At 42.0% G+C, this 19,259-nt stretch overlaps 1 protein-coding gene across 1 annotated transcript; it reads left to right on the forward strand.

The window, feature by feature from the left end:
• Positions 1 to 2,349: 2,349 nt before the first annotated feature.
• LOC117594490 (E3 ubiquitin/ISG15 ligase TRIM25-like) lies at positions 2,350 to 9,804 on the forward strand. Its single transcript, XM_034292113.1, has 6 exons — positions 2,350 to 2,972; positions 5,784 to 5,879; positions 6,070 to 6,303; positions 6,434 to 6,593; positions 7,634 to 7,693; positions 8,994 to 9,804. Exons 1-6 carry the CDS (start codon positions 2,397 to 2,399, stop codon positions 9,521 to 9,523), a joined length of 1,656 nt encoding a protein of 551 aa, XP_034148004.1. The 5' UTR covers positions 2,350 to 2,396; the 3' UTR covers positions 9,524 to 9,804.
• The last annotated feature ends 9,455 nt before the right edge of the window (positions 9,805 to 19,259 follow it).

Genomic DNA, 19,259 nt, shown 5'->3' on the forward strand with positions numbered 1-19,259 from the left:
CAGACAGAAGACAAATGGACAAAGCACAGTTCCTCCAAGAAGACATTATAACCAGTGTAAGACAACACATCATGAAAACAGCTTACATGGTAACAACATAGACCTGATAGCAGACAATATAAAAACTATACAGCAGGATATATTTAGACAATAGACAAATACAACAACTTGACAAAACTACAATTAACAGGCACATCTCATGAAGCAGTTACAGGTGTCAGTAAATGTGTTAGTGATTAGGTCTTTAAAAGTGGCAATGGTGACAAAAGTAGATCTCAGATGGGGTACTGAGGCCTAAGAGGGTTTTGTATATTAAAGCATTAATCAGTGTGTCTTGTCTCAGGTATACAGGTGCTGGTCATGAAATTAGAATATCATCAAACAGTTGATTTATTTCAGTAATTCCATTCAAAAAGTGAAACTTGTATAATGTATACATTCATTCCACACAGACTGATATATTTCAAGTGTTTATTTCTTTTAATTTTGATTATTATAACTGACAACTAATGAAAACCCCAAATTCAGTATCTCAGAAAATTAGAATATTGTGAAAAGGTTCAATATTGAAGACACCTGCCACACTCTAATCAGCTAATTTACTCAAAACACCTGCAAAAGCCTTTAAATGGTCTCTCAGTCTAGTTCTGTAGGCAACACAATCATGGGGAAGACTGCTGACTTGACAGCTGTCCAAAAGACGACCATTGATACCTTGCACAAGGAGGGCAAGACACAAAGCTAAAGAGGCTAAAGAGGCTGGCTGTTCACAGATCTCTGTGTCCAAGCACATTAATAGAGAGGCGAAGGGAAGGAAAAATGTGGTAGAAAAAAGTGTACAAGCAATAGGGATAACCGCACCCTGGAGAGGATTGTGAAACAAAACCCATTCAAAAATGTGGGGGAGATTCACAAAGAGTGGACTGCAACTGGAGTCAGTGCTTCAAGAACCACCACGCACAGACATATGCAAGACATGGGTTTCAGCTGTCACATTCTTTGTGCCAAGCCACTCTTGAACAAGACACAGCGTCAGAAGCGTCTTGCCTGGGCTAAAGACAAAAAGGACTGGATTGCTGCTGGGTTATGTTCTCTGATGAAAGTAAATTTAGCATTTCCTTTGGACATCAAGGTCCCAGAGTCTGGAGGAAGAGAGGAGAGGCACAGAATCCACGTTGCTTGAAGTCCAGTGTAAAATGTTCACAGTCAGTGATGGTTTGGGGTGCCATGTCATCTGCTGGTGTTGGTCCACTGTGTTTTCTGAGGTCCAAGGTCAACGCAGCCGTCTACCAGGAAGTTTTAGAGCACTTAATGCTTCCTGCTGTTGACCAACTTCATGGAGACGCAGATTTCATTTTCCAAAAGGACTTGGCACCTGCACACAGTGCCAAAGCTACCAGTACCTGGTTTAAGGACCATTGTATCCCTGTTCTTAATTGGCCAGCAAACTCGCCTGACCTTAACCCAATAGAAAATCTATGGGGTATTGTGAAAAGGAAGATGCGATTCGCCAGACCCAGCAATGCAGAAGAGCTGAAATATTTTTTTTGTATTGGTCTTAAGTAACATTCCAATTTTCAGAGATACTGAATTTGTGATTTTCATTAGTTGTCAGTTATAATCATCACAATTAAAAGAAATAAGACCAATACAAAAAAAACTTGACAAAACTACAATTAACAGGCACATCTCATGAAGCAGTTACAGGTGTCAGTAAACATGTTAGTGATTAGGAAGTAGATCTCAGATGGGGTACTGAGGCCTAAGAGGGTTTTGAATATTAAAGCATTAACCAGTGTATCTTGTTCCAGGTATATAGTGATGGACATTTTATGGAGCTGTAAAGAGTCTAGTTATGTCTTATCTTACTCAGGTCACTTTAAAAAATGTCAGGTCCTTTCACAGGTTTGTTATACAGAGAACATTTTAGTAAATATGTGAGATCTATATTTGTTTGACATGCACTCTCTTTTTGCATTCACAGGCTGTCACTTCTGCTGTTCTGCTAATTGTTCTGGAATTGAGAGAAATTATTATCCAAATCCTGAAGATCACAGAGAACTGAGAATATTTACTCTGGCTACAATAGATTATTAATGTTCTCTACTAGCCAGACATTATAAGGAGATCCCAAACTTTTGAGCGGCTGAAATCCTATATTAAGCAAGATTGGGAAAACATTTCACTTGAAAACTAGAGCAATCGGTCTCCTCAGTTTCCAAACACTTACAGAGTTAAAGAAGAGGTGATGCAATACAGTGGTACCTGATATCTGACATCTGAGTTCAATACAGAACCAGGAAGTTACAGAAAATAAACCACTCCTCTGAAAAAAAAAAACTGTTCAAGGAAAACGAAAGTAATCTCTTTTTTCACGGTTTGTATGTGTTTGAAAAATGGTGGAGGCTGTGAGCTCAATCAGTTGTTCAATCTGTTTAGATCTACTGAATGATCCAGTAACTATTCCCTGTGGACACAGTTACTGTATGGGCTGTATTAAGGACTGTTTGGATCAGGAAGATGACAAGGGTATCTACAGCTGCCCCCAGTGCAGACAGACCTTCATACCAAGACCTGTTCTAAACAGGAACACCATCCTCGCTGAATTGGTGGAGAATCTGAAGAAGACAAGACTCCAAGCTGCTCCTCCTGATCATTATTATTCTGGACCTGGAGACGTGGAGTGTGATTTCTGCACTGGGAGAAAACTCAAAGCTGTCAATTCCTGTCAGGCGTGTCTGGCCTCTTTCTGTGAGACTCACCTCCAGCCTCACTTTGAATCTCCTGCCTTTAAAAAGCACAGGTTGGTCCAAGCCTCCAAACAACTACAGGAGAAGATCTGTTCTCATCATGACAAACTACTGGAGGTTTACTGTCGTACTGATCAGCAGTGTATCTGTTATCTTTGTATGTTGGATGAACATAAAGGACATGATACAGTCTCAGCTGCACCAGAAAGGACTGAGAAACAAGTAAGACAGGAACTCTATAGTATAGGATAAAACATATATGTTGTGAGTGGATGTGGGTGTGTTTGATATAAAATATATTTTATTTGTGGGTGTGTTTGTAACAGCTACACCGTGAGCAATCTATGAACCTTACATAAGCATTGCTATTATGTCTTACCTATTATACACTGCTAATGTAAACCCCATGCTTTGACAAGAATCAATAGAATTCTGAATGAGTCTGTTTAAGAAATAAGAGGTATTGGTGTATTACAGATGTACATGGGTAAGGGATGTTTTAACATATGATGACATGCCAAATAGGATCGCCCAGGTGCCCTAGTGGTCAGGGAATCTCACAAATGTCCGACATGTCCCTGGTTCTGAATCCCCAAAAGTCAAGGTGATACTGTATCTATGTCAGTCAGTTTCTAATCAAGACTGTTAATCTTAATTGCTTCTACCTCTCCTGTAACATTTCCCCAGGTGGTTGCTATAAAAAATAATTGGTTTAAGTAAAGCCTTAATCTGCAGTATATTTGCCCTGTATCACAAACTAGAGGTATTCACAGATTTGGTCATTCTCCCCCTCCATTAACCCCACCCACCCCTTTCCCTCTCTCTCTCCCTCTTTCCAAAATCCAACATTCCATCCGTTCTGAATCTGTCTGGTTCAGATACAACGTTATGTAGTTGGATCAAACATGGTAACCACGGATCTCGTATCGGAGTGATAATATGTACCGACAATATATACTGACTATATGTACCATAGACTGTAAAAAAAATGGACGACGCCCCTTCGCTCTTTTCCATTGGTGAAAACTGAAGCCGCCAGTGTCCCGATACGGCGCTGACATCTTGGACTTGCGTCTGCGCAGATAGTGATCTTGGGACCAGTTCTGCGCAGTAGTTATGCGCAGTAGCGAGCAGGAAGTAAAGCCGTAAAGCTGCGAAATCAACGGCCCCACCCCTGTGCCCCGCCCTCACTCTCCCTCGCAGAATGCGCATACCGTAATCAATCGCAAGCACACGCTGCACTGTTTTGGAAGTGGAGTCATGCTCCTGTGAACTCTGTCTGCTCCGTTCCACTCCAACCTCATTAAAATAAGGTAAATACAAGTAGCCTACTAACCACACATTTAAACAGAGTTCAATCAAGTCCAAGTACAGTACAACCTTTGCTTGTTAAACCTAGATGATATGTTATAGCCTAACTTACATCATGTTTAACCTTAATTTAGAATAGGCCTAATACAAAAATAATTGGTAACTTCTAGCTAACGATCACCTGCTAGCTATTAACATGGCTATTAACGAGGCTTGTTGTCTTTTAGCTAACGTTAGCTAGCCCATTACATTTATTTACTAATTAAATAGCTTATAAATTTAACTTACCGAAAAAAATTCAAAGATCGATTGGAAATGCCAGATCGGTTAGCACAATCTACTGCAGAACAACCCATTATGTCCGTGTGAAATTATATCAATTATAGATATTTTGAGATTAAATTTAAAGCTCCAATCTCCTTAGTCCTCCAAAGATCGCGAAAAAAGCCTGTTGGCGCTTCAGTGGCTCCTCGGCTCAGATAGCTGTGAATCACAAAGTCACACCACCGTTTTTAGAGCATTAAATAACTAACTAAAAACAAACTTATTTTAAAAACAAACTCTTGAATTTACCTTAGCGTGATACAAATTCACAGTAAACGACAGAAACCAGCTTCGGAAAAAAGATATTTGAAGGGTAATTTAATTGTTTAGTTGGTCTCGCGTCGCATTGAATAACATGGGGAGGCGGGGTTTATGACCTATACTGGGACCACTCACCAGGGGGCGATCGAGACGTTTTGGCTTCACTTTTCAGGGCTTGTGCGGCACGCTTGATATGTACCGACTATATATACCGACTATATGTACCGACTATATATACCGACTATATGTACCGACTATATATACCGACTATATATACAGACTATATGTACCGACTATATATACGACTATAAATACCGATTATATATACCGACTATAAATACAGACTATATGTACCGACTATATGTACCGACTATATATACAGAGTATATGTGCCGACTATATGTGCCGACTATATGTACCAACTATATGTACCTACTATATGAACCGACTATATGCACCGACAATATGTACCGACAATATGTACCGACGAAATATACCAACTGTATTTACCGACTATATATACGACTATAAATACCGATTATATATACCGACTATAAATACAGACTATATTTACCGACTATATGTACCGACTATATATACAGAGTATATGTGCCGACTATATGTGCCGAATATATGTACCAACTATATGTACCTACTATATGAACCGACTATATGCACCGACAATATGTACCGACAATATGTACCGACGATATATACCAACTGTATTTACCGACTATATATACGACTATAAATACCGATTATATATACCGACTATAAATACAGACTATATTTACCGACTATATGTACCGACTATATATACAGAGTATATGTGCCGACTATATGTGCCGAATATATGTACCAACTATATGTACCTACTATATGAACCGACTATATGCACCGACAATATGTACCGACAATATGTACCGACGATATACACCAACTGTATTTACCGACTATATATACAGACTATATGTACCGACAATAACTGAAATGACAAGAAAGAAGAACATATCCTTATAATCATAATAAGAATCACATAATTCAGAATTACTGCACTTCGCATATAATATAATTTAATATAATTCAAAAACACTACACCATGCTTATTACATTTATTTATGATGTATATCTCTGCAGAGACAGTTTGGGGAGATATATTTGGAATCCCAAAAGAGAATTGGGGAGAGAGAGAAGAATATTCAGGAGTTGAGACAGACTGTGGACACTCTGAAGGTGAGTGTTGTGGCTTATATAAATACATGCACAGGACTATCAGAAGTTTGGACACACCCACTGAATGGATTAGTGTATCTAAACTTTTGACTGGCACTGTATATTTACATTTACATGCTGCCTATAATCCTGTTGATAGGAGAGTGAATTAACTTAACATGGACCCCCTCCTCTCTCTGTGTCCTAACAGCACTCTGCACAGGCAGCAGTGGAGGACAGTGAGAGGATCTTTACTGAGCTGATCTGCTACATTGAGAAAAGACGCTCTGAGTTGAAGGAGCTGATCAGAGCTCAGGAGAAGGCTGAAGTGAGTCGGGCTGAAAGACTCTTGGAACAACTGGAGCAGGAGATTGCTGAGCTGAGGAGGAGAGATGTTGAGTTGAAGCAGCTCTCACACACAGAGGATCACATCCATTTCCTCCAGGTGACATCACTAACTTACCTTACAATACTCTGTAATGGCTACCTCTTGACTTCTTTACCAGTGAAATGGACTGGAGCTTAATTCACAGTCTGTCTATGTCAAAACCTATTGCTTCTTTCCCTCTCTGTAGAGTTTCCAGTCTCTCTGTGTCTCTCCTGGATCTGAGGTCTTACCCAGTATCACTGTCTATCCACACATCTCCTTTGAGCATGTCAAGAAATCACTCTCTGAACTGAAAGATCAAATACAGGATGTATGCAAAAAGGAAATGGGGAAGTTATCTGGGGAAGGTTGGTAAAAATTATTAAATAACATTATATCATTTAACGTTGTTTTAAATAGAACTACATGTAATGTTATAAAGCAACCAATATTATTTTGGGGAGGACATTATGAAGGCAAATACACAACGTTAATAGATTATTGTAATATCTGATTCGTCTGGGTGGGTAAGAACTAGACTAAACAAACGTTTCATATACAGTATATTGTCATCAGATCACTTACTAAAACATTAATTAAAAAGGAGGAGGAGCAGAAGAAAGGACAGAAAGAGGAGAAGAAGAAAGGGGGAACATAAGGAGAGGAACAGAAGAGTATGAATTACCTCAATATCTTCAGTGAATCAATCTAGTTATCAAGTAGAGATCTGAGATCTGTCAACAGTCACTGTCACCATAACATCTTGGTTCTAGTCAGTGACCAATATCAAGCCATGACAGAGTTGCCTAAAACACTGGAACTCATGTACACAAAAACACAAACACATATACACAAAAAATTATCCAGAATCAAACTCATTGAAGATAAATGCAAAGCCAAAGTGAAAATGTAGGATGAGCAATGGCAATGATGGTAGCATGTCTTTAGTAAGTAGTTATAAATAAAATATAAAACACTAACTTGAGTATTATTAGAGCTTGTACATTTTCTCATGCTTTGCCATGATTCATCTCCATCTTGATTTTACTCTAGTCATTAGTACTTCTTATAGTCCATATTTATATGGGTAATGATAATAAACTAGTTGTTAGTACATGGTATCTTATAATACTCCATAATCATAGGGGTAAGGATATTACACTGCTCAAAATAACCTGGTCAATTTAGTACATTGTATTTTCTTATAGTCCATATTCACATGGATAATGGTGTAAAACTAGTTAGTACATGGTGTCTTCTTATGGTCTATATTCATATGGGTATTAAACTAGTTGTTAGGAAATGGTATCTTCAAATAGTTCATCTCTCCTGTAGTTACCTGTACGTACATTATTAGTGGATACAGATAATGTGGACCTGTGATATATGAGTCTGTCTGTCTCCATAGTGACTACAGGTCAGATTGGACCACCTGCTGAGCCCAAGACCAGAGAGGATTTCTTAACATGTATGGAAATACAATAACACACATACACACACACACACACACACACACACAGACACAATCACACATCGTTGTTTGCACTTTATGTAAACGTACACACACACACCCATAGACATGCACACACACACTCAGTGGTGGGCTATCAGGGCCAGCAAGACCTTCCCTGCTGGCCTAAAGATCAGAATTTATGTCTTTTTCAAAAAAAGAAAGGAGGATGGAATTTGTCTTTAAACAATAATCAGCTTTGGTAAGGTTGATGGATTTGTATGTATTTTTACTAGCAGGGCCGGCGCCTGAGGGGTCTCAAACTGCGGTCAACCTAGCCGACTCTTGAAAATACTCGGTCAAACTAGCCATTCATAAACATTGTGTGCGCGGCTACACCATCACATAAGAGGGAGCCCTCTAAAACCAGTCTGAGTCGAAAGACATACGTGTGTCTTGCTCAATAGGTTTGAACATTTTGTATTTCGACATACATTAAACTATAAAACATTTCAGAAGATCAGATGTAATAAGAAAATGTTTCAGTGTTTATAGATCTGATCTGGACATCTTTTGAGAAGAAATATATGAATGTCCTCTATTACATTACAGGGATTCTATTACATTATTTTAATTTGATGCTAAACCACATAATCATTTGTAACTATTAGTCATTAATTTCAGGTGATTTGTGTTCAGTCAGATCTCCTCTATACACATACAACACAACACATGACTTTGGAGAAGTTAATATTTAAATATATAATTAATCTCTATAGAGATGTTAATGCTGCAACACTTGAAGCTACATTAAAGGAACAATTCCTAAAAGGACTTAAAGAATACACTTGATTTATGTTAAGGAAGGTCTCCTTTAAATGTACAACACAAAGGATTTTTACTGTAGCATCTAGGAGAGGGAGGGAGAGAGGGACACAACCACCCATCCCTCACCCAAAGCGATAACCAAAACACACTCTAACACCGAGCTGGCAGTCATGGGTCCAATCTGAACCCAATGTCTCCTCGTAAGCTGCTCAAAATCAAACCCCCTTCTACCCTGAGGAGCCATATCAACTAGCTTAAAGCTGGCTGATGCCCTCACCTTTTCAACTAACTACACACAAGAAAGGAAAACACTATTGGTGACAGTGCAACTTAACGATAAATAATGTGAAATTGCGAACATTATACCAAAGACAAAATTGTAGCAAAGCAGTTAGAAAACCAATCGCTCTCACAACCACAACCAACAAACTCACTCCCAGCATGTACAGAGAAAGAGAGACACTGCCACTTTGTTTTTCATTCTTTTCAGATTCCTGCCAGCTGATATTGGATTCCAATACAGCATATCAGAACCTGTGTCTGTCTGAGGGGAACAGAAAGGTGACATGGAGCGATGAGGTCCAGTCCTGTCCTGACCATCCTGACAGATTTACCTTCTGGAAACAGGTGTTGTGTAGAGAGGGTCTGTCTGGAGTCTGTTACTGGGAGGTAGAGTGGAGTGGGGAGTGGGTTGGTGTAGCCGTGTCAAATAAAGAGATCAGCAGGAAAGGAGATGGTGATGAGTGTTTGTTTGGTTATAATGATCAGTCCTGGGTGTTATTCAGCTCTACATCCAGATGTGGTTTCTATCACAATAATACCAGTACTGATATCCCTGTTCCCTGCTCCTCCAGAGTAGGAGTGTATCTGGACCACAGGGCAGGAACTCTGTCCTTCTACAGTGTCTCTGACACAATGACCCTCCTCCACAGAGTCCAAACCACATTCACTCAGCCACTCTATCCTGGTTTCTATGTTTATAAAGGAGCATCTATGAAGATACTGAGACCTATTCAGTGATCCATCTATCAGTCTGCTTCTATCAATGTATAAAGATTGATTGAAGATTACAGATATTATTTAGAGCAACATGGTATAGTTACAAATTTGCATGTACACAGTTTTCATTCAAACCAAGTGGAAAAAAGTGAGCCAGAGGTCTTGGTTCCTGAATGAACATGAACACATAACAAGACATGCACAACAGTGGTGAAGGGAGTTGATTGACAGCTGAAATGAACCAAGGGTCTCCTCCCGGTGGGACGGGACCGGAACACCTACCCAGGAAGGCGTTCCGGAGGCATCCGAAAAAGATACCCAAGCCACCTCAGCTGACCCCTCTCGATGTGGAGGAGCAGCGGCTCTACTCTGAGCTCCTCCTGGGTGACCGAGCTTCTCACCCAATCTCTAAGGGATCGCCCAGCCATTCTGCGGAGAAAGCTCATTTCAGGCGCCTGTATCCGGGATCTTGTCCTTTCGGTCATGACCCACAGCTCATGACCATAGGTGAGAGTAGGAACGTAGATTGACCGGTAAATCGAGAGCTTCACCTTGCGGCTCAGCTCTTTCTTCACCACGACAGACCGATACATCGACCGCATTACTGCAGAAGCTGCACCAATCCGTCTGTCAATCTCCCGTTCCATCCTTCCCTCACTCGTGAACAAGACCACTAGATACTTAACCTCCTCCACTTGAGGCAGGCACTCTCCACCAACCTAAAGTGGGCAAGCCACCCTTTTCCGACTGAGGACAATGGCCTCGGATTTGGAGGTACTGATTTTCATCCCAACCGCATCAAACTTGGCTGCAAACCGTCCCAGTGCATGCTGAAGCTCCTGGTTTGAAGGGGCCAACACAACAACATCATCCGCCAAGAGCAGAAACAAAATCGTGTGGTCCCCAATCCTGACACCCTCCGGCCCCTGGCTGCGCCTTGAAATTCTGTCCATAAAATTACGAACAGAACCGGTGACAAAGGGCAGCCCTGCCGGAGTCCAACATGCACTGGGAACAAGTCTGACTTACTGCCGGCAATGCGGACCAAGCTCCTGCTTCGGTCGTACAGGGACCTGACAGCCCTTAGCAAAGGACCCAGGACCCCATATTCCCGAAGCACTCTCCACAGGATGCCGCGAGGGACACAGTCGAATGCCTTCTCCAAATCCACAAAACACATGTGGATTGGTTGGGCAAACTCCCATGAACCCTCCAACACCCCGTAGAGGGTATAGAGCTGGTTAAGTGTTCCACGGCCCGGAACGAAAACCACACTGTTCCTCCTGAATCCGAGGTTCTACTATCGGCCGTATTCTCCTCTCCAGAACCCTGGCATAGACTTTCCCGGGTAGGCTGAGAAGTGTGATCCCCCTATAGTTGTAACACACCCTCCGGTCCCCCTTCCTAAAAAGAGGGACCACCACCCCGGTCTGCCATCCCAGAGGCACTGTCCCCGACCGCCACGCGATGCTGCAGAGGTGTGTCAACCAAGACAGCCCCACAACATCTAGAGACTTGAGGTACTCAGGGCGGATCTCATCCACCCCCGGTGCCATGCCACGAGGAGTTTCTTGACTACCTCAGTGACTTCAGCTCGGGTGATGGACGAGTCCACCTCAGAGCCCTCAGCCTCTGCTTCCTCAATGGAAGACGTGGCGGCGGGATTGAGGAGATCCTTGAAAAACTCCTTCCACCGCCGACGACATCCCCAGTTGTGGTCAAACAGCTGCCCACCTCCACTGTAAACAGCGTTGGTAGGGCACTGTTTCCCTCTCCTGAGACGCCGGACAGTTTGCCAGAATCTCTTCGAGGCCAGCCAATAGTCCTTCTCCATGGCCTCACCGAACTCCTCCCAGGCCTGAGTTTTTGCCTCCACAACCTCCCGGGCTGCAGTCTGCTTGGCCTGCCGGTACCTGTCAGCTGCCTCAGGAGTCCCACAAGCCAACCAGGCCTGATAGGACTCCTTGTTCATGGGATTGCCGCCTCGACAGGCACCGAAGACCTTACAGCCACAGCTCCGAGCGGCCACTTCGACAATGGCAGTGGAGAATATAGTCCACTCGGACTCAATATCTCCAGCCTCTTTCGGGATCCAGTCGAAGCTCTGCCGGAGGTGGGAGTTAAAGATCTCTCTGACGGGAGACTCGGCCAGACGTTCCCAGCAGACCCTTACAGTAAGCTTGGGCCTGCCGAGTCTGTCCAGCTTCCTCCCCCGCCATCGGATCCAACTCACCACCAGGTGGTGATCAGTTGACAGCTCCGCCCCTCTCTTCACCCGAGTGTCCAAGACATATGGCCGCAGGTCAGATGAAACGACAACAAAGTCGATCATCGACCTGCGGCCTAGGGTGTCCTGGTGCCACCTGCACTGATGGACACCCTTATGCTTGAACATGGTGTTTGTTATGGACAAAGTCCATCTAGCACAGAAGTCCAATAACTGAACACCGCTCGGGTTCAGATCAGGGGGGCCGTTCCTCCCAATCACGCCCCTCCAGGTGTGGGCGTTGATGTCCCCCAGTAGAACGATAGAGTCCCCAGTCGGAGCACTTTCCAGCACCCCTCCCAGAGACTCCAAGAAGGTCGGGTACTCTGCACTGCCGTTCGGCCCGTAGGCACAAACAACAGTGAGAGACCTATCCCCGACCCTTAGGCGCAGGGAAACAACCCTCTCGTTCACCGGGTTAAACTCCAACACATGGAGGCAGAGCTGGGGAGCTATAAGCAAACCCACACCAGCCCACCGCCTCTCACCATGGGCAACTCCAGAGTGGTGAAGAGTCCATCCTCTCTCAAGGAGTGTGGTTCCAGAGCCCAAGCCGTGCGTAGAGGTGATCCCGACTACCTCTAGTCGTAACCTCTCAACCTCACGTACAATCTCAGGCTCCTTCCCCGCTAGCGAGGTGACGTTCCACATCCCTAGAGCTAGTTTCCGTGTCCAGGGATCGGGTTGTCTTGGCCCCCGCATTCGACTGCCGCCCGATCCTCTCCGCACCGACCCCTTATGGTCCCTCCTGTGGGTGGTGAGCCCACGGGAAGGTGGCCCCACTTCGCTCCTTCGGGCTGAGCCCGGCCGGGCCCCATGGGGAAAGGCCCGGCCACCAGGCGCACCAACACCGGGCCTGGCTCCAGGGTTGGGCCCCGGCTGCGCCATACTGGGCGACGTCACAGAGCTCAAAATTGTTCTCATCATTAAGGGGTTTTGAACCGCTCTTAGTCTGACCCGTCACCTAGGACCTGTTCACCTTGGGAGACCATACCAGGGGCATATAGCCCCAGACAACATAGCTCCTAGGGTCACTCGGGTATTTAAACTCCTCCACCACGTTAAGGTGGCAGTTCATGGAGGTGGCAGTTCACAGGATCTTTAACAGAGATGTTTCTTCTTAAACAATGGGAAGTATTTTGAGCTGGTTGTTTATCTGTCAACAGAAATATATTTATAAATATGTACCAAGTGTATTTAAAGCATTATTAAATGTTGTACAAATCAGAATGTATTTTTATTATGAAATGTTTTGAAAATAATGTAATTATTGAATGTGTAGAATGTTTCTGTGTGAGGTGATTTCAGTTAAACAGAGTAACCTCTTATCCACCTAGTCAATCAATCATTCAATCAAATGTATTCATATAGCCCTTTTTACAACAGCAGTTGTCACAAAGTGCTTTTAAAAAACACCCAACCTTAAACCCCTAGGAGCAAACAACAGTAGTGTTGAATTTCAGTGGCTAAGAAAAACTCCCTAAGAAGGCCGAAATTTAGGAAGAAACCTAGAGAGGACCCAGGCTCAGAGCGGTGACCAGTCCTCTTCTGGCTGTGCTGGGTGAAATATTAAGAGTCCAATTGGAATAATTAATAAATGCATGTACGCTAAATCCATTGCCAGCAGAGTACAGCCCAATTGCACAAGTGTGCAACAGAGAGACAACAACAAGCCAGTGACTCTTCCCCTGAAAGGCATTGGAGGGAGGGCGTCCCAGTGGCGACGAGAGCCCACCTGGCAAGACAGCAAGGGTGGACAGTATCAAGCCTTCTGGTCACCTTCACGCCCCCGGGCCAGGCTACACCTAATCATAAACCGTGCTGTAGAGATGAGTTTTTAGTAGACACTTGAAAGTTTGCACTGAGTTTGCATTTCTAACCTTAACTGTCAGTAAATTCTACCTGTACATGTCTATAATTACTGTCCAATCTAATTATGTTACATTTGGGACATGTAGTAGAGGGACTAGTTTTTAAATCTCAATACAACTTAATGAAGGATTTGCTGTAACTTTCATAATTATAAAGAATTTGATTGCGCAGGATCTTTAAATTGTCTCTATCTTCCCTGTATGTCCTCATATGTCCTGTCAGGTGCTCTGGTTGATTAAAGCATTAAACACAGTTTTTGCACTCATACAACTTATCTCCTGTATTAATTCCTGGCTAAGTTCAGTTGATATCATGACGTTCACTCCATGAGTTGGCCTCTGGTGGCCTTAAATTAGGTAAGAAACGTTAGTCAGTTTAACTGTATCAATATCATTCACGAATGACCAATTAGCTGTTAAAACGGGCAGTTGCAAAAGAGGATTTGTTCAGGGTAGACACAAGAAGTTAACCTGCATGGATTCAAGTGATTCCATGCAGGATTCAACATTTTACCGATAACATGTGCCTTACTTTAGCTTGTGCTTAAGCTGGAACTATATTGCAAGCAGTGGAAAAGAACAGACAGGCTGTGGTTAAGCTTGGGCGCAGATGGTATTAGACTGTCGAGCACATATCAAGGGTGTTATGTTCTTTTTTCCCCCCATGAGTATGAGGAACTGACCGGGCCTGAATTAAGATAACAGGAACAGAAGCTTCAGTTGCCGGACACAGGGATGTAAGAATAGATCATTCTTAGAAAACAGACTCGTCGGACACGCCGGACAGATAGAACGCGCCTAGAGGCTGGGACCAGCGTGTGCGCCAGCGATAGGCTGAACAAGTCTAAACCGCGTTCAACCCCATTCTGATAGGCCTGCAGTGAGCAGGAACTACCACTGTCAGAATGTATATAAGAAAATGTTTGTCAACAATAGTTAGTTCTCTGCTTACCCTGTGTGGTGTTGCAGTGAACCCATGTACATGAAGACTGCATTTATTATACTTATTAAAGACTTCGTAATAAAGCATTTGTCTCTAGGTTTTATTTTGTCCTCAACACCAGATTTGAATCACGCCCTAACAATTGGCGACCCCGACGTGATCTGGTTGAAGGACCTCGTTGGAACATTTTCAGAGAGATTGACCATTGCTGTCGTCGGACGGTGTGCCTCACAAATTCTAGACTGGTCTAACAAAAAGGTAAGGAGACACCTATTATAATACTAAAGGCTGCATATTGGCATTATCCACATTTACTTTGTGAGACACCTGTTTGATGTATGTGACGACATTTTCAAAACTGTATTTTTAACATATTTTGAAGTATTACAATATGATAAATGCAATCTTGAAAACGATCGATCGTAAATGATATAACAAATGTATGCAGTGTACTAGGTCCGGTTCGAGTCTGGCCAAATTTGTTTGTGGCCTTTGAGTCTGATAGAGGTTAAAGTCTGAGCGGTTTAAGTCTGTGTCCAAAGGCGAGAATGAATGAGAATTAACTGGGAGTTAATTGAATGAATGAAGTACACTGGGTACTAGTCGGCATATTAAGTACCAAGTTTGATTGACTAACGGGTAAAAAGGAAGGTCTGGGACCTAGGTAATATAATTTTAAAAAGTTTGGTTGGAGTCTGTGATGGCAATTTCTAAATTCCAAATAGTTCTATGAAAATGGTAGGTAAGACAGGAGAAATCAATTGCGCAATAAACGGTTTTAATCTTGCTTGCAAGGAGAAAGTATACAGGTCACAAAGTAACGGTGGATAGTTTCTAAATAAAAACATCATTTCGACAGTATTTATTACATAGGAAGAAGGGGTGTGGTAAGATGCTGCCATCTGTTTCATGTCAATCAAACACCTTTCCCTTTGTTCTATCACAGACGTCAAATGCTATCTTCCCCCACCTTATCCTTCCTGCAATAATGTTTACCCAAAGGGGCCAACTGGCCTTACTGCCCCCTTGCTGTATCTTCTCCTATCCTGTCCTAAAACCCATTGATCTGCATCTGGACAGACAATAGATGTCCCCTATGCAAATACCAGGTCCCACACATTCCTGTACCTATCTTAACAGTGGGACTCAGTCCTTTATACAATCAGAATACATTGTATAAGAAATTTCCACAACAATCCATCCTCTTGATACCATGTCAAACCTTGGTATCAAACCTTAAACAGTTCACTCATTAGGATGTAGACTGCAACAAAACAGTACTCTTTAACAACATGACCCAGTCAATATTATTATCCTTAGTGATTAGAGAACTGAGCAAACTGAAATGTCTGAGTCCTCCTTTACATTCTTCTAGATCATTACCTTTCGTATTAAATCCAAGATCACACATTGTCATCATACAGAATCATAACATAGTACAGCAAAACTTTTTTCTTTATGTTAAAATCATCATAAACACCTATCACTGAATGCATCCTTCAATTCATCACTGTTACAAAGTCCTCTCATGCCAACTGCTCGATTCACTGAAAAGTCCTCTCCATGGTTCCATTTGGATGTTCTTCCAAAGTCATCACAACTGTTCTGCTCCTTCAAACGTCAGACAGTCAGTTATGAACCATTTCTTTGACAGGTCGATGTAACAGAACGAAAAAGTCAGATGTATATTCCAAGGTGTTGTCCTTCATAGCTCAAATGCAGACACAGCTCTTGTTGTCTCCATTCTAGCTGCTTTATCAGCCAGGCCAGGATAATCTGTGTGTTCTCCTTTGTGAACTCCAAGATGACCAGTTTTAGCCAAAGGTTCTAGAGCTAAAGGCCATGTAGAAAGTGACTGGTTACTAGCACCCGAAAATTCACTTTTCCCTCAGTGACTTCAATTCACTGTGTCTAACCTTTCACCACTGCAATCCTCGTGTAGCGTGTCGTTGATCCCAGGTTCCTCTCTCAGCTACCTGGACAGCAGATGAGATGTACCTGGTATGGACCCAATCAGCGTTGCATGATGTTGTGCAGTAGATCTTTTCTTCACCTCCATCCTCTCGGTCGGAGGTTGCCTTCTCCATCACATTGCAGAACCATCAGGACTCGAGTCAGTCCAGCTCACAGGAACTCAGCATCCTGTAGACGTGCGGCACCTAGACGTGCAGCGAGCCAGAGTCGACTCCTCTCTCAGCTGTAGGACAGTCTGTCTGTGTGTCTGTGAGATCCATCTCACCTCAGCCACCTCACAGTTGTCCTTTTAAGCCAAGCTCAGTCTCTCTCAGGGCTCCAACAAGTCCTCTGTTTGCCGAATCACTTTCAAGTGTTCTGTATCTGAATGTGTGAATTATCCTTGAGAAGATTAGTTCCAACTGCACAGTACATCATCACATATGTCCATCACGTTAGCTTGTTGCATCTCGCTGATACATTAGAACCACACACTACCAAACACTCAAACCCTATATTTCCGTTAAAACATTAACATCTCTGGTGCTTCTGTTCTGCTAGTGTAGCAAAATAACAATTCCACTCCTTTCTATAGTTGGTTCTAACAACCAACACAAAGAACAGAAGAACACAATTTCACATTTCTTATTACTGTTCCAAAAACTCATCAGTTAAGATAGTTTGCTTGCATTGAAGTACCACTCTCTAAGAGCAGTTCATGAACAATTTTCAGTTCACCTATATAATTTACATCTGATTGTGTTGTATCGGAACTACAATCAAATTCACCCATTGTTTCACATATAGGATCAAATACCTCATTTCAAATCAAACGTTTCACACCATCTTGAAGGTCAGCTAACACAACTGTTATTTAGCCTAATTTCTCTACAAGATGAAACTTAGTGTGAACTTCTCAATCTCTTCTTATTATCCTAGCACATCAAACACACTCTGAAATCCTGTCATAAATCATGACCCCCCCTTTTTACTCCTTTATCACCACAGGGCTCTCCCTGGAGTGGGGGGTGGTTTACTAACCTAAGGATAACAGACCCTGGTCTTGAAGGATTGTCACCTTATCACTAAGGGACACTGTTGTTATCTTGAAACACCCCAGGCATTGACAATAGTAAAACAAACTTTTTCCTCATCATTCACCTCAAAGAAACCTCTGTTAACCATTAACATTCCAATGATTGTTTACTAGGACAGAACTTAAATTAGAATTAGAATACCCAATTTTGATAATGTCTGTTTCTCTTCTAAAGAGTCCAAACAAGTAAAAATCCATCTCAAACTGTCATAGAGTGGAGTGCTACAGTGGGTCTGTACCTCTCTTTATGCAATTTAGACTATGTAAGACTTCTCAACTTGTTTACCAGAAATATAACTTGATGCGGAATTATTTTCTCAATATCAATTAAACCATGGCAAAATTTTGTAAACATGTAAGAAATAACTAAATGTGCTCCCTGCACGTTTGTACCCACTTATTCCATAGTGCATAAGATTAATATGATTACTTCTAATCAAATATTAAACTAACTGAACAGTAACACACCCATCAAATTAGTTATTGCTTAGCTACACCATTTCAAAATGGTAAGATGTATTCTACTCAACCATAACCATGTTATATTTCAAATAAAACATACATTTCAAAAACCCAATTTGACAAACTAGATTATTCATGTAACTTCTTTAAGTACCTATTTAATTTGCTTTGAACTCTAAGTTCAACTCTTTTCCACTATAGATAATCATTTCATACAATTTTTCCACTATATATAATCATTTCATACAATCCCCCCCTGCTTTCACGACAGAGACAACGAAAATGACTCAAAGTGAAAGCAGAACCATTACAGAACCAAAATTAAAAAGAAAATTCTAACATGCATTCAGTAAACGTCGCAAACTGAATATCCAACCAAAACAACCGAAAATAAGAAAAACATCCTTAAAGGAAATTAAAAAAACTGTACCACACACACGGTCGCTCGTGTGAAGGAACTTCCAAAGTAGCATATAAAAATTTGCATTTCCCCAAGCAACGGCCAAACTAAGTTGAGACCAACAACATCATGACTCAATTTACCTCCTAAACTCTAGGGAATTTTCTCAATTTTAGATGTAAGTCTACGTCATTCAAAATAGTGGCGGTCAGCCAAAATCGCTACTTCCATGCATATCTCATGCAAAGACATCGAATTTGTTCTAGCAATTAACAATGTTGGATGACTCAAGGTCTCCACCCTTACTACAATTTGATTCGAAATCATAAATGTAAACATTAAAGCAACCAAAAGGAAAACTTATTCTGCTTTCACTTAATGTTTTATCATCCCAAAACTGAACATGTGTTGGTAAAATTACCACGTGTGAGAACAGGCTGAACACTCGAATTTAACCCTTAGTAATATGCTACCTTGATATAATGTTAAGGGTGGCGGAAGCCATCCCAGTGGACCTGCCCACCCTTCCTGAAGCTCTGAGCTCCACACATATATGGTAAGCCATTAGCAAGGCCAAATGTTCCTTTATGGTCCCCAGACCATCCTCTCAATTTAGCCTACATCGTTCGTTAACTGAAGATTCTAGATTTAGTGTCCAACCTATCTAATATTTTCGCAGTTTGTAAAAATGTGCTTATCAGTATCTATACAACAACTCAACATTATGGTGGAAATTAAGAAACTCTTAAGAATGGCAATCCAGGCA

Source organism: Esox lucius, chromosome 5 (genome assembly GCF_011004845.1).
Source record: "Esox lucius isolate fEsoLuc1 chromosome 5, fEsoLuc1.pri, whole genome shotgun sequence".
In the NCBI taxonomy this organism is placed as follows: Eukaryota; Metazoa; Chordata; class Actinopteri; order Esociformes; family Esocidae; genus Esox; species Esox lucius.